At 34.9% G+C, this 16,184-nt stretch overlaps 1 protein-coding gene across 1 annotated transcript; it reads left to right on the top strand.

The window, feature by feature from the left end:
• Positions 1-5,607: 5,607 nt before the first annotated feature.
• CDRT4 (CMT1A duplicated region transcript 4) lies at positions 5,608-15,157 on the top strand. Its single transcript, XM_044673824.1, has 3 exons — positions 5,608-5,659; positions 8,621-9,069; positions 15,095-15,157. Exons 1-3 carry the CDS (start codon positions 5,608-5,610, stop codon positions 15,155-15,157), a joined length of 564 nt encoding a protein of 187 aa, XP_044529759.1.
• The last annotated feature ends 1,027 nt before the right edge of the window (positions 15,158-16,184 follow it).

Genomic DNA, 16,184 nt, shown 5'->3' with positions numbered 1-16,184 from the left:
CCTTTTTGAATTTTATTTAGTGAGCCAACATTCAAAAATATGCAAATACTGAGGGTTAATTAAAATAGGTAATACTTACTGGTCAATTGTATTAGATTAATTAGAAAAACATATTGGTCTTTATTGTTACTTGTGGCATTATCAATGGAAGAAACCTACCCATGAAAAAGTATATAGAATAGCTCCTGGGAGTGTCCTCTGTCAGTAAAACCATGCCATGTAATTAATTCCTATTCCTGTGCTTTGACCCCAGAACTGAAAGGAAGCTAAATCTATCTTAGGATATGTTTCTTCTAGCATCTTAACCTTGGAAATTGTTAGAAGGCATTTATTCCTCATGGTCAATGAGTAATTTCTGGCTTGCAAGACATAATGTAAATTTATTCAATATATGCCAAACATGCCAGACAAATTTGGCTGGAGTTTTTGGCTGGCAATAAACACTAAAAACAATGAATTCACTTACTTGGGGAAAAGATATTATAAGCAATGATAACAGTGTACTAGCAGGTGTGTTGGAGCTCATGAAACCACTATTCAACAAAGTCTTCAATATAACTTACAACAATTATTTTACATCTCTTGGTCTCTGCAAAGCAAAGTTGGGACTATTCATCAGAACTCTATAAAACCTCAAGAAGTAACATATTGGTCCCTGCATGAAACTCTGGTTTTGAAATCTTCAGAGAAGCCAACAGTGACCCTGACTTCATCCCAGTATAAGAGAACAAACTACCCTCTAACCAGATGTCCAGATTCCAGCTGAGGACAACCTAAAGCAACAGTCAGATACTTCCTATTTTACAACAAAAATAAATAAGGTAGGTCAGTGTTTTTGACCAAAATGGCATGGTGTTTACTCAGTGAAAGCAGCAAGCATGAGATGGTATATTATTCATGTTTTCTCCAATGTTCTAGATATTATCCTCATCAACCATTGGATAAAATATTTAAAAATTTGTAATTCTAACATTAACCTTTGAGAATACACCCAAAAGGTAAGTGAGGAGGTTAATAGAGATTGTTAACATGGCAATTAGAAGTTGCAGTAATCAAGGTTGAAGACCCTTTGCTCCTCTGGTCAAAATGTTCCACATTTGTGACACCACGAAATGTCAGAACAGACTACAAATGTAGCCTTCATTTGCGAAAAAACAAACAACAAAAAAACCTGTTTGTGACAAAAGTGTGACAAAAACCTGAGAAATAGGGGGCATCTGGGTAGCTCAGTGGGTTGAGAGCAAGGCCAAGAGACAGGAGGTCCTAGGTTCAAATCTGGCCTCAGACACTTGTGTGACCCTGAGCAAGTCACTTGACCCCCATTGCCTACCCTTACCACTCTTCCACCTATTAGTCAATACACAGAAGTTAAGGGTTTAAAAAAAACCTGAAAAATACAATTCCTGAATAGGTGATTACAAGGAAATATATTTAATAATACATCCTTACTCCTATCTGTATAAATATACTTTAACAATAAATAATTTTACCTTGAAATAAAATTTTCATCCTATTATCTCTATTTTCTTTGCCTTATCAATTTTAAAAAATCCACCATTTTAATTTTGACAGTTGTATTCTAGTATTTTTAAATTTTAATCTTTCTTGTTCTATTCATGTGAGAAAATTCAAGACCTAGAAGAAACGGTAAAAAAGATTTTAGATGATTATCAACAGAGGGAGAAAGAGAAGAAATATGATATGAGAAGATATCAGTAATAGAAAGATAAAAGAAATAGATAAGTACTAGAAACATATCATAAGATGAAACTAGTAGCATTCTGGAGAACTGCAATTATCTAGACACCTGCTATGATTATGTCTAGACATATGTCTATATATCTAGACATCATATGATGAAGAACTGATTTTGGGGGTGAAAATATGGGAAAAAATTACTCCTTCATTCTATCATTTGTAATAATAGGAGATAAAGGTTTAGAGAAATGATAAGCCAGATTCTATGACTTAAAATTCTAAAGAAGTCATCATAAGAGGTATGAAGAGGCTTTCAAGAAGGAAATTTTTAGAACTGAAACAGGATCTATTGAAGAAAGGGAAGGAAAAACTTTTTACAGAACCTATACTGTGCTAAGAAGTATTCAAAATACCTTTAAAATAGGATCTTATTTGAACCTTAAAACAGGCCTTTAAAGTAGGTGCTATTATTATTTCCATTTTACACTTGAGATAACTGAGACATATGGAGGTTAAATGGATTGCCCAAGATCACATAGTTACTAAGTTTCTTAGGTTTAAAAACTTAGATGGATTTGACTCTAGGCCCAGTGTATTATTTACATACCCGCTGCCCATATGAAAAAAGTAAGCTGCCTAAAGAAACTAAACAATCAACTTAAATTTTTAAAAGTTGAAAGCAATCCATACTATTTTACATTTAACTATTTTATTATTTTACTCCTACCTCAAAGTTCTGTAATGCAAGCAAGTGATGAAGCAGCAGATGTAGATATGCTGGGGGCTGTAGTCACAATCCTGCACACTGGTGACCCAGGGTATAGGGTCATCTTGTCATGGGACTGAAGCAGCACTGGGATTCAGCAGCCCCCTAACTCTCTGAGCAGTCTTTTATAAAGGACTGCACTGTTTACTTTTGGAGGAAGGGGCAAGAAAATATGCCCTGAAAATTCTCTGCTCCACCTAACTTAATTAGCCCTGGTAGACAGGATTCCTACCCTGTAGCTGATACATAAAGATAAATGGAGAGGCTGCTAGGTGGCTCAGTGGATTGAGAACCAGGCCCAAAGAAGGGAGGTTTGGGGTTCAAATCTGGCCTCAGACACTTCTTAGCTGTGTGACTGTGGGCAAGTCACTTAAGCACCATTCCCTTGCCCTTATCACTCTTCTGCCTTCTACATTAATAATCTAGATTTGATTCTAAAATACTAAAGGTAGGTAAAGTAAAGACTACTACTTTAATTTCCTAAAAAAATTGTGTAAATACTTTTTGAAGTCAATTCTATTTACTATTGGCACTTAGAATTTGTGAATGCTTATACACAACAAAAATGTAGTAGACCTGAAAGACAAATAACTCTTATTGCAAAAGAACTCAGCAGGTGTTACATCCAAATAGCAACCCCAACTGAAAGAAGGCTGGCAAATGAAGGCCAATTTACAGAAGATGGAGCTAGCTACAAGTTTTTCTGGACTGGTCAACATGGAGGAATGCTGTGAAGTAGGCATAGATAATACAATCTAGTCAACAAGCCCATATACCTTTCCTAAAATGAGGGAATGACAGGCTTATGCACCTGCCACTTTCAGGAAACTATTACCACCACCATCATCAGTGTATTTGCTCCTACCATAATGAATCTTGATGAGGTCAAAGAAAAATTTTATGGAGAGCTGAAGAACCTTTCATCATCAATATGCCAAAAGAGGACAAACATAAACCTGGGTGACTTTAATGTAGGCACAGACCATCAGGCATGGTAGGGAGCCCTTAGGAAGAATGCAGAAACAACCTAAAGTAGTATATATATATATATATATATATATACATATATATATATACACACATATATATATATATATACATATACACATATATATATACACACACATATATATATAATATCTGGAGAGAGGAGAACAAACACAAAAGATGTGAAGGTAAAAATGACAACATTTGGCAACTCAATATGGGGTTTGAGAGAGTGAGGATTCTAGGATTAGAATAATCTGAGGTTATGAACTTGATATGATGATGTTTTTATCTAAAACAAAAAACTGGAAGAAGGTGGCTTAGAGGGAAAGATAATGAATTCAGTATCAAATTTGTTGAGCTCAAGATGTCTCTAGAATATTCAATTTGAAAAATTCTAAAGGCAATTAGTGATAGAGGGTTGTAGCTTGGAGAGGAGACTGGGAATAGATATTTAGTCTTCTATACAGAGATGATAATTAAATCCATAGAAGCTACTGAAATTACCAAGAGAGATAGCATGCAGGAGAAGAAGAGAAGAAGACCTAGGATAGAACCTTATGGAACATCAATAATTATGATATATGATTTAGGCAATGAGACTGATAAAAGAATCAAAAGCTTTTTAGTTCTGTGTAATTGATATAGTCTGCTTTATCATTTATATGTTCACTTTTCTTCTTTGTTTATAATCCTTCCTCATGACTCTCTGGAGATGAATATATCATACGCTTCCAGATATAAATGGTGTATTGTTTGGTTTGGGTAAAGTGCACTTTTAACTACTAAGTGGCACAGTGGTTAGGACATTCAACTTAAGTTCAGTCAAACTTTAGCACTTAGTAGCTTGTGATCTCAAGCAAGTCGCTTAACTTCAATTTGCCTCAGCTTTCTCAATTATATAATGATGATAACAGCACCTGTCTCTCAGAGTTGTTATGAGGATCAATATTTAAATAGCACTTAATAAAATACCTGGCTCATAATAGGTACTTAATACTTGTTTCTGTCTTTCCTTACTTTCCTCTTAGTTTTGTTTTGTTCTGAAACAAAAAATGCTTCCCTTCTGTCTTTCCATTCCAAGACATAAGAAAAGTAAAGGTTAGATAATTAGTATTATTTGGTGTCCAGGGTCACACAGCTAGGAATTGTCTTGAATCCAATTTTGAACCCAAGACCTCTCTCCCAAGGTCTGGCTTTTTCTATTCACTGAGTCACCTAGCTGCCACTCCTCTTCCCCACCTGGTCCTTTGTTTTGAAATCTTTCATACTAGCCATGGTCCATGAGAGGTCTCCCCAAGTGAGTTAGGATATGTTTTGATATGCTAAACCATGTGCTTTTGGCTATCCCTCTTCGTTACCAACATTTTCTAAAATATATGTTCACTAGATTTGGGTGATTTTGTCAAATTCTTTCATTATATTTCATTCTCTCTTCATCCTCTGCAACAGATATTGTTAGCGCATAAAAGTTTCATGATGAGTTTTTTACTTAATTTGTACTACGTTTGCAGATGACCAAATGTTTCATGAAATGCTATTTCCTATTACTTTTTTTTTTTAAGTTTTTTTTTTTAAACCCTTGTACTTTGGTGCATTGTCTCATAGGTGGAAGAGTGGTAAGGGTGGGCAATGGGGGTCAAGTGACTTGCCCAGAGTCACACAGCTGGGAAGTGGCTGAGGCCGGGTTTGAACCTAGGACCTCCCGTCTCTAGGCCTGACTCTCACTCCACTGAGCTACCCAGCTGCCCCTATTTCCTATTACTTTTGTGATTGTTTGATTCTTTGAGGAGAATCTTTGACTCATTTTAGCCACACTCTCCTTTTTGTACTTAGCATGATCACATCTATATTAATAGTTTGGTTCTTCTAGGAAGGTATTTAATATGAACATCAGTTGAAAAGAGTTATCTTATGCAAATATGAAATTTCATCAACTCTTTCCTTTTTTTTCCAGATCATCTTTCTACATTAGGGCAAATTCAGAGTTATCCAAGTTGACTTGTTGCTCTCACTCCCTGAAGTGATTCTACACTGCTCCCTGACTGGCAGGGAACCTAGGAGTAGAAGTTGCTGCTGCTTGTACAGAACTCTTCAAGAAGCCATACATAGAAAACTGAACCCACTGAATTTTTGGTTTACTCTTCTCTACTTCAATGCATGTAGATCCACTTGAGTGTCCACACAGAATAACTTCGACTACTATGGGTGAGTTTCTATCAAACTAGGCAACTAGTTCTGGGGGTATATAAATGAACTCTTCAAGTGACTGAAAAATGACCTTGGTCTCATGTTGAACATTATTGAACAGGGTATACTTAGTTAAGTGTAAACTCTTAATATTAAACATCTTATTACACTATCACTTAAATAAAGTGCCTCTAATGCCTCATCATGTTGTGGAAATGATCTTGAGTTCTCTAAGACTATGCAGCAGGACACAAGCTTTGGCACTATCTACCAATTTTAAGGAGATTTTAGCATCAATTTAGTAATAAAATCTCATCTAAATGCCTTCCTAGGTAATTAAGTTCAGATAAGTTCTGGGTTTTTAGAGCCATAACTTTATTCAAGTTCAGCTGGGATATAAATTCAAGTTGTCTAACTCCAAATCCAGTGTTCTTTTACTTTCTTCTTTTTTTACAAAAGGTTGGCTATTAGCATTTCATTTCATTTCATTTTCTTTTCTTTTTATTTCTTTTCTCTTTTTCTTTTTCTTTCTTCCTTTCTTCCTTTTATTTTTCTTTTGCCACAGGAACACACAAAACTATTAATGTGATTGTTCTATTTTGGGTGGAGGAAATATCCCAACCAATTAAATCACAAAAATTTTTTAAATTTTAAGTACTGAATTTTCTCATCTCTAAAATCAAAGGTTTTGACTAAATGGTCTCTAACGACCTTTCTAGCTCTAGATGCTAGGTATTTGGGTTTTACATATGTATGAATACATATACACATACAAAATATGTATTACATATACATGTGTATGTGTATGTACATGTATTTATGCATGTATATGTATATATTCATTTACATTGCAGATTATATTTTCCCCATGTATGTAGTAATGAAAATTACATTGATACTTCTATAGTCAGGGAAAATCTATATCACATTAGCTATAACATCTACATCATAAAAGAAGTCTACTCTTGTACAAATCCTAGGATACAATAATATAAATAATACTAACAATAAATGCCATGTATATGTATTGTTATCTATAGGCCTTATAATCCTTTCATATACATTATATCATTTAATTCTCATAATACATTTCTTTTTTGGGGAGATAATATGGTATTAGGGAAAAGATAGAAAAAGATGCTGAATCAACTTAGAATCAGGATTCAATTCTCTCTGGTTTCAATTTCCTCCTCCACGACTCCCTTGCATAATTTTGGTGAGACACAACCTTTCTGAAGAACAGTTTTATTACCCTTTCTAAAATGGGAAAATATTTACATTATTAGCTTCATGCAGCTTTATAAAGAAATCAAAGAGAATAACAATGCAAAATACTACTTAATGTGTTATTGTTTTCCTGTGAAGTAAGCCGAGCAAATTGTTGTTATTATCCTTATTTTATAAGAGATTAATGCATGATCTTAACTTTCTTCACTTATAAAATGGCAATAATGATACTAAATCTTCCAACAATTTCTGATTCTTGACTTCTCATTCCTATGCTCTTACATTATTATTCAGGAATAGAAATACAAGAAAATTATGAAGAGATGGACATGTCAGTAGATTAATACATTTGTATCAGTTCTATTCACTGATATTGACTTTGCTCATAGCTGAATGAAGGCACTTCAGGTAATATCTTTCAATTAAGTAAAGAAAAATTTGCATTCCTATTCCCTTCTCCAAACTTTTAGGTGCATACATGTTAGAATACACCATGACTCAGCAATTTTCTCTCTTTTTACTCTTGGAGAAGCATATTTCCTCCATTTAAATAGGAAAGACAAATCTGAAAGGCAGAGTGTGTCTTTGATATCTGTTTTAACTCTGGTTAAATATTCTACTTGTGAATGTTGGAAACACTAATGTTTCTAAGAGAAAATTAAAAATAACATTGAAAATCTTCTAATCTCATCCATCTACTCTCAAAATAGGAAAATATCGAGTTAATGTTATCTTATTTGCTAACTCTTTTTTTCTTTGCATCAGGGAAATTGCCAATTTAATTATCAAAAAAATACAAATGGTATACAAATACAAATACTATAAGAAAGAATTTCATACAACCTAAAACTGATGTGTTAACAATAAAGAACCGGAATTTAATTTTTCTTTATTTTACTTGAATTGGGTTTTTCCAATACATTATAAATAAGGTTGTCTATTATTCTAAGCTCTACACATAAGTAATATTCATAACTATCTCCATTAGGTTTATTATTGAACATATTAAATACTTGTAACACTAATCAGTATTAAATGAAAACAATGCAATGTAGTAGACAGTCTATTGGCCTGAGTAAAAAAGGATTATGTTCTAGCCTTGTCTCTGCATGATCTTAGACAAGTCACTTCCCTTCTGGGGTCCAAACAAATGATTATGATTATGTTATGATCTATTTTGATGAGGGAAATATTCCAACCAATTAAATCACAGATTTTTTTGAAATATCCAAATACTGAGTTTCCTCATCTGTAAAATGAAGACTAAATGTTCTCTGATAACCCTTTTAGCTCTAGATCCAAAGTATTGTTCCATATATACATATATAATATCAATATGTTTTGTTATTGCTATTTATGTCTTGAATTCTAGCATTTGATGGTTCCATTGACATGTATATATGTGTGTATATATATATATATATATACACACACACACTCACACACACACACACACACACACACACACACTTAATGTCAAAGTAAAAGTTAATATAAAAAAGTTTCCCAACTCCAAATCTAGCATTTCTTCCACTATATATGATCAATTCTGGACTCCAGAATGATTTTCTCTTTTATTATTTTAGCAACCATAGCAGCGGCTCCTAATATTTCTTCCATTTACCTCTCATTTGTTAGTAGTTTTGCGATTATTTCATGTAACAAAGAAAAATTTTAAATTTGCCCCAATTCTAGCAAAAGCTTAGAAAAGTGTATTAATCTAAAGCTGTCTTGGTTACTATCTGCCTTCAGATCACCATAACAGATCTTCAGCCAACATTGGTCTTCCACTCAACCTGATTGACAAGCATGAGCCATGGCCAGCCTATGTCACCTATACATCCCCAATTGTCAACAGACTCATTGAACAAGAAAGAATGAGACAGTTAGACTACCAAAAATCTAGTCAGGAAAACAAATGGGAAGCAAATTACAACAATAAACCAGGAATCATCCACCTGTCAAGAAAACCTGCCAAGTTCTCTGCTGATGTCACTTTCAAGGAGCACCTCACAACATCAGTGCCAGTTCTGGGCAGCTACTCCTCATTGGCAGCCCCCCAGCCTGTAATACATGGCACATTTCCCCAGATGGCTTCAAAAGGAGGTCCCACCGAGGCCTACAACAGTATTATTTTTTCCCGAAAACCTATGATGCGCATTTTCCTGTATGGCTCCCGGCCAGACAGCAAGGAGAAAAAGGCAAATGTCCATTAGACATCAAGTTTTTTTGTAGCCATCCTACCAACTTAATACTGCTTTTAAGTTCTCTCTACAATTTCTCTCATTATTTCCTTTAAAGTTGCACTGGATCACTTATGTGGAGGTTAGACTGGCAATCTGAAGCCAATACTCTGTTAGAGTAATTGTGAAAGAAGTAGCTTAGATAAGAATTTGGACTCCAAGGTTGTGTGGGTATGTCATCTTCCTTCACCACTAAGCAGACATGACCTTGTATTCAACTGTAGACTAGCCCACTCCAATTATAGGAAAACTGTAGGTTAGAGAAAAATCACTGCCTTATCATGATAATTGCCATTTAGCCTAAGGAAGTCTGTCCAAATATTTATTCTTCTAAGTGTTAGATTATTCATGGCTCATGACCTGATCTTCAGTCTATGATTTGCAAGCTGTAGGGAGTGGGAGAATTCAGCTTCTCACCGACTTCAAAGTGTCCTTTGATGCTTTCTACAGAGATTAAAAAGTAGAAATGGATTATTGAATACCCACTATTATTTCTCAGAGATCATCAAAGAGTCAGTATTATTACACTCTTAGATTTTCTTCTAGAGAAAAGTTAGGTTAGGTTTGGTTAGGTTAGTGTAAGGTTTTCCATATTAGAGAACACCTCTTCATGGGACAAATTACAATATCAGCTCCAACTTCAGTATTTATTAAGCATCTATCATATAGATCACCATATTAGGTTCTGGGGAAGTTGCAAAGATTAAATAAGATAGTCCCTTCTCACATGGAGCACACAATTTAGTAATGCAATATAATCTTCTGGGTTCTAATTTAGGAGGTGGTATTATTTCTATTACTATTATTATTATTATTACTTTAATCTCAATGGTGGTTTTTTGTTTGTTAGTTTGTGTGTTAATTTGTTTATATTGCCAACATTTCTTAGCTACTAAACATAGGGTAGTGGAAAGACTAAACAATGAAAAGCATGCTGTATTTGTTATCAGAGGACTTGGGCTTAAATTCCACTTCTGCTGCTTAGATGATCTTAAGGAATTGAAATACTTCTCTGAGTGTTGTTCATCTGTTAAAATGAGAGACTTGCACTAGATGACTAGATGACTTCTAAGGTTTCTTCCAGTTCCAAATCCTTTAAGACTTGGGTTTTGTAACTAGCTTACAGGTTGTTCTTGGACAAGTGATTTAACCTTCTTTTGCATTATTTTCCATGTTTGGAAAATAAGAATTATAACTATCATGTTCATCTCACAGTTCTGTTGAAAATAAAATGGAAAAAAAGTTACTTAAGGTCAAATGTGCTAAAGACATGTGAAGTGTTATTATTTCATTAATAATAATAACACATGACAAATAAACATCATGCTTTATGGTCTTCAAGTTCTTTTATATACATTATTTTATTTGATGCATATAACATTCCTGCATCACAACTATTTTTATACCCTTTTTTATAGATAGGGAAACCAAAGTTCTAAGAGTTTGAATGACTTGCTCAGATCACATTGCTATTAAATGACCTAGCCAAGACTTGAACCCACATTTTCTGTTTCCAAGAACTTTCTAGTCTTCCTTCCCATCCTTTCTCTTACCATTATCCAGCAAGCTTTAATAGATGCCCTTGGTCCTCTGGTTAGAAAGCATTTTCATAACTGTAAGATGGCAATGCCCTTTTAGGTCTTTTGTGTAAGGAATAGCCATATGATCAACCTAGTATTTCTAGATTTCTCTCACTTAGGTTCCAGTATAAATAAGTCATAGTGATTCTTTTTAAAAAAAAAACCTTATCTTCTGTCTTAGTATTCTAAGACAGAAAAGAAAAGCAAGAGCTAAGCAACTGGAGTTAAGCAACTTTCCCAGGACTATCCCATGATAGCTAGGAAGTATCTGAGGCCATATCTGAACCCAGGTCCTCCTGGCTCCAGGCCCGGCTCTCAATCCACTGAGCCACCTAGTTGTCCCCATGGTGATTCTTAATGACTAAATATTATTATTTTCAGAGTCCCACTAAGCATGTATACACATGGCCTCAATGACAGTTTCATCTAATTATAATTTATTTCTTTGGTTTCTTTGATCATAGGATTATATATTTAGAGTTGGAAGTAAAATTTGTCCAACTTTTTCATTTTACAGATGACAAAACTTAAGACCCAAGGAGAAAACTACATATTATCAGAACTGAATTCAATCTCAAGTCTCTAGCATTCTTTCCTCTGTATTATTTTCTCCTTTAGGAATGTTTACATGTATACAGTAAGTGTTAGATTTTTAAAAATATTGAATTCTTTGTTAAATGTATGAGTTTTTAGAAGAATAAGTACCCTCTGAATTAAAATTATTTTTATTATTATTATTATTTAGGTTAATCTGTTCTTAATGTAATAACATAAGCATTAATGAAAAACTTTATCATGTGCTTTTGACATTAATATATAATAATGTGACCCTTTCAGACGTTAAGTGACAGAATTTATATGGAGTGCTACTGAGCATTGAAATTTTTCCCCTTTAGTATATATTACCTCTATATCCACTCTTCCCATCCACTTACACACATACCTTTACATTTGTGAATAGCAGAAAATTCTAAAAACTGGGGAATTAAAAAACCCAGAATTAGTCATCATTAGGCATAAAATTATTTTTATTATTTTGTGTCTACAGATTAGTCTGGAGACATGAAAATTTTAGAAGTGTGTTGGACAGTCACCATTAGCTAGAATAAAGTTTCTAATGGAGAGGATCAAGCCCTTTAACATAGAGTTGTAGAAAGAAAAAAGCAAAGTTTAAGAGCATTAGCTCACTAGAAAATCTTGCTTTTATGAAAATCTCATGTGTAAAAGATGGAATGTCTCGTAGTCAAGACTCTCTATGGGGACAAAACAGTGGGCATTTATAGTGATTCAAGGGTACCTGGTTTTTTTTTTCCTAAAAGATGTATAGCAATACCCTAAACAAGGACTTAAATTGAGCTTAAAACTGAAGGCAGTGGAAATTAAAGCCAAGGAACATCCAACAGTGATCAGTAGCCCTCTGCCACTGGGAGCTGACAAGCAATTCCACTGGGTTATACATGCATTATCACTCAAAATCTTAAACCCCCTAATATAATAAACTACAGTGACTTCCTTTTACCTTCAGGATAAAATAGAAAATGATCTATTTAGCTTTTGAAGACCTTTACAACCTCGTCCTTTCCTATTTTTTGAATCGTCATATTTTCTAAGATGTAGTAATACTAGTCTTACTTTTCCTCAAATATGAAACTCTGTCTCCCTACTCTGCTTTTTCACTGGCTGTCCTCTCCCCCCACTACCATACCTGCTACGCTCTCTTTACATCTGGCTTCCCTATGTAATGTACATACATGTACATACATGTAATGTAATATGCATGTACATAGTTGTTTCTATGCTATCTTGTGCATTAGAATGTGAGCTCCTTGAAGGCAAAGGCCATATATTTTACCTCCTTTGTTTCAGCATTTAGTACAGTGCCTGACACATACACATATTAACTCCTGTATTTTTAAATCTCTCTATAGAGATAACTACCAGAAGTTTATATCCATTCATAGTCTTTCTCATGAGTTCTTGTTAAAACTGTCATATTGGTTTTATGTCCTATAGGAATTTCAATTTCTGAAGGTTCACTATAGTATTCATTATCTTTGTCCTTCTGAACTTCTCTATTTCTATGAATCAATCACTATTCTTTCAACCGCTCAGAAGTGCAACTTTTCAGTAATCATTGGCTCTTCACTCTCCCTCTCCCTTCCTTAACTTATCTAATTAGTTGCCAAATTTTGTCAATTCTTCATTCACACCATGTCTCAAATCTATCCATTTTTAAATTTACTTCCATGGTTACCATCCTAATTCAGGCCCTTAGTTTTCTAATTGGTCTCTTTCATGTTTCTCCTTTCTCCAATTCATTTACCCTGGAAATGTATGTTCAATATTAGAATGAAATTATATACTCAGATCATTCAACAGTTAAGAACAGGTTTATTTGGTCCTAGTATAGTAGCATACAGTAGTTAGCTTAGGTATGGAAACCATTACTACCATCCCTCTTCTCACAATTTCCCAACTCCTATCCCTTCACCACCACCACCCCAGTCCATAACGGAAACGGGTTTGTCTAGACATCAGGGCAAGATGTGGTGACTGGAACTGGGGACATCCCTCAAATATTAAGGACCTTGAATATGGATAAGCTTCTTTTTTGCCAAAGATGGCCAGGAAGCCATATTCAATGACAATGTCAATTTATTTATTTTTATATTTATTTTATTCCAATAACAAATTTACATATAAGTTTTCCAAAGTTACATGATCCATGTTGTCTTCCTCCATTCTTCCCTCCCCCTCCCACAGCAATTCCACTGGGTTATACGTGTATGATAATGTCAATTTAGCTTTAACTCCTTGGACCAATGTCTGTGTCTTTTGAGAGAAAGAATTAGCTTAATTTATAAATGGGAAGGAAAGATATGAAACCTTGGTAGATATTAATCTTTTCATATTCTACCACTTGGTAGAAAGGTCCTAAAGTTCTTCAAGAGAGCTTTCTCATACTTATATAGCTTTGAGACTACTATTCTAGACAACCATAATTGTGGGCATATGAAGAACCTCTCAATCCACTGAACTACCCAGCTGTCCCCTATCCAAGAAAATTCTGGGCTGGAATGCACTTCCTCTTTCTAGTGTGACATTGACTCTTCAAAAACATAGCTTCTGAGATGTAGAAAACCTGACCTTGGGTATTCAGGGGCATTATAATGAAGCTGTTAATTAGGAGAAGGGAAATCATTTGCTCAGAAGGACCAGTGTCAGTTGAAGGCAAATTTGAAAGTCATGTAGTTTAATCGGGCACAATGATTGGCATGAGGAACAAAAGTAGGCAGAAATAACTGCTTAGTTTTTAGTTAGATCATGTGATTCCATATCCAGATTGTCAATCAGTCAAGAAAAAGGTCCTCATAAATGAGGCCCATTAGGCTAGTCCAAATCAAAGCTGATAAAGGCCTGAGCTAAAGTGATAGCCATTCAAATAGAGAAAAAGAGGGAATAAATTAGAACTTTATAGGTAGAATTGATAAGATTTGCAACCGGTTGTTAAATAGGGGTCAAGTGAGGTTGAGGAATTGAAAATTACTCCAAAGTCAGGAGAAGGCAGAATGTTGAAGTTAATACTAGTGGCCTAAGCCTCCAGAAGAGTCACAACCTTTGTATATTTTGAATATACTATTTCCAATGAAAAAGTATGATGTATCCCAACTATATTGTTAGAGGAGCCATCTTTCATCATGTAGTGGCAATATGAAAGGTGATTGATTGTATGACATGGCATCATAACATTGAGAGCTCAGTAATAGATAAGCTAAATCCAAGGATTTCCATTTGGCTCAAATCACAAAAATTGTATAGAAGGTCTGAAGGGGTCCTTATAGGTTACAACTCCCAAAAGTTCATGTTGCCCATAGTCTTAGGTAGTTTTCCTTCTAAAATCAAATTTGGAAACCAGGGTACCAAAATGGAACTAATGGTGGCATACCGGAATGATGCAGTTCTTTGGTTGTCAATAGTTAAGTTGCGCTTTGTATTCAAATAGAATGGAAGCTTTAAGGTATGACTCTACTTGGGTAGGGGTGAAGGGAACTTACTGCTTTTATGTTGCATTTCAAAGTACAGTTTTATTAAAATCCTTGTTAGGTTGGTGATTATTTTATTATCAACCTCATATTTCAGAAAACAGATCTAAACCTCCCTCCCAGAGCCCTTACTTTCACCTAGAGATGTGAACCTTGATTGCCACTGCTGCCTGGTTCAAATTTTACCAGTTGGTCTGCCTATATGTTGTTGTATGTAAGGGGAACACAATAACTAAAAGTCTGGTTGCCCTAAGTAGGTCGGTCCTAAAATATGGTAAGAGTGGGAGGCAGGGGAAGGAATAACAGTGCATGGTTATAATCTATCCAACTCTTTTAGGAACTTCATCTTCTCCTTTGCAGATACCTATAAAGAAACTGGATCCAATGAGAATTCATCTTTATGGAGCCATCTTACCAATTTAAAAAGGGATGAAGAACTATTTCCATTTGGAGTGATTTAACTGACTTGGTAAAATTAAATCTTCTGAGCACTCTCCAAGCCAATGGAACTTTGCTGACCATATGATCTATACATAGCTTTCTTTGGATGGCCTTTAGTAACCCAGTGCTCCAGAGACTCATCAAATTTTCTGTTTAAACTTCTGCAACCAATCCAGTTTCCTGGTGGTGAAAGCCAGCATACTATCTGCTCCCCACTGTGAAGGAAATCACATTATGGAGGGCAATAATGGAATAAGACTTTCACTTTCCTCCCATCAATTCCCAAGTTTCATCTGCAAGTCCATTCTTAATCTCATATCTTAAAGCAAAGTGACACATCTTCTGGCAAAACCTTTGGGTCAGAGACTTGCTCCTTGTGATATTTTATCTTGCTCCTTGTGATTCTCAGCTTCATCGGAATCCCTATTCACTTGTGCTATTACCAGATTATTATTATATTACCCCTCGGTTTTTATTTTCTTGTCCTGAATTGAAAGTTCTCTCTCTAGTTCCTGAATGTGCCAGACAATATTCTTATTTTTTAGCCTATATTGTAACTCTGGGGATCAGTATTCCAACTTATACTTCTATTAATGAGTCAAGTACCCACAGAAGTGCTCTTTCTTCTTGATAGTTTCTATGGTTTTCTAGGGGTACCCCTGAAGGGTTAAGGTATGATTTTCTAATGCCATTGGCTCAAACCCCAAATGATGTGCTTTCCACCATGAATACCAGTTGAGAATCACTTAGGGAGATGTAAAAGGATTGCCTTTAAGAACTGAGGGCAGTGAACTCCATTACCACAGTTTCATGATTTTCTCCAGTTTCATTCATCAGCACATGTGTAGTAAAGGCAGCAAATGGTGGGAGTGATCTAAAGGCTGAAGTTTGGCAAGGCAAGATTAGAGATAGAATAAGGGGTGAGGAACTTGAGAGAAGAGGAACTGATTCACCAAGAGGTCAAAATGTGGAAAGCAGGAGGGTATATTTAATTAGGATAATGGCCTAG

This window comes from Gracilinanus agilis, chromosome 4 (genome assembly GCF_016433145.1).
Source record: "Gracilinanus agilis isolate LMUSP501 chromosome 4, AgileGrace, whole genome shotgun sequence".
In the NCBI taxonomy this organism is placed as follows: domain Eukaryota; kingdom Metazoa; phylum Chordata; class Mammalia; order Didelphimorphia; family Didelphidae; genus Gracilinanus; species Gracilinanus agilis.
This window is presented reverse-complemented; position numbering and strand designations above follow the sequence as displayed.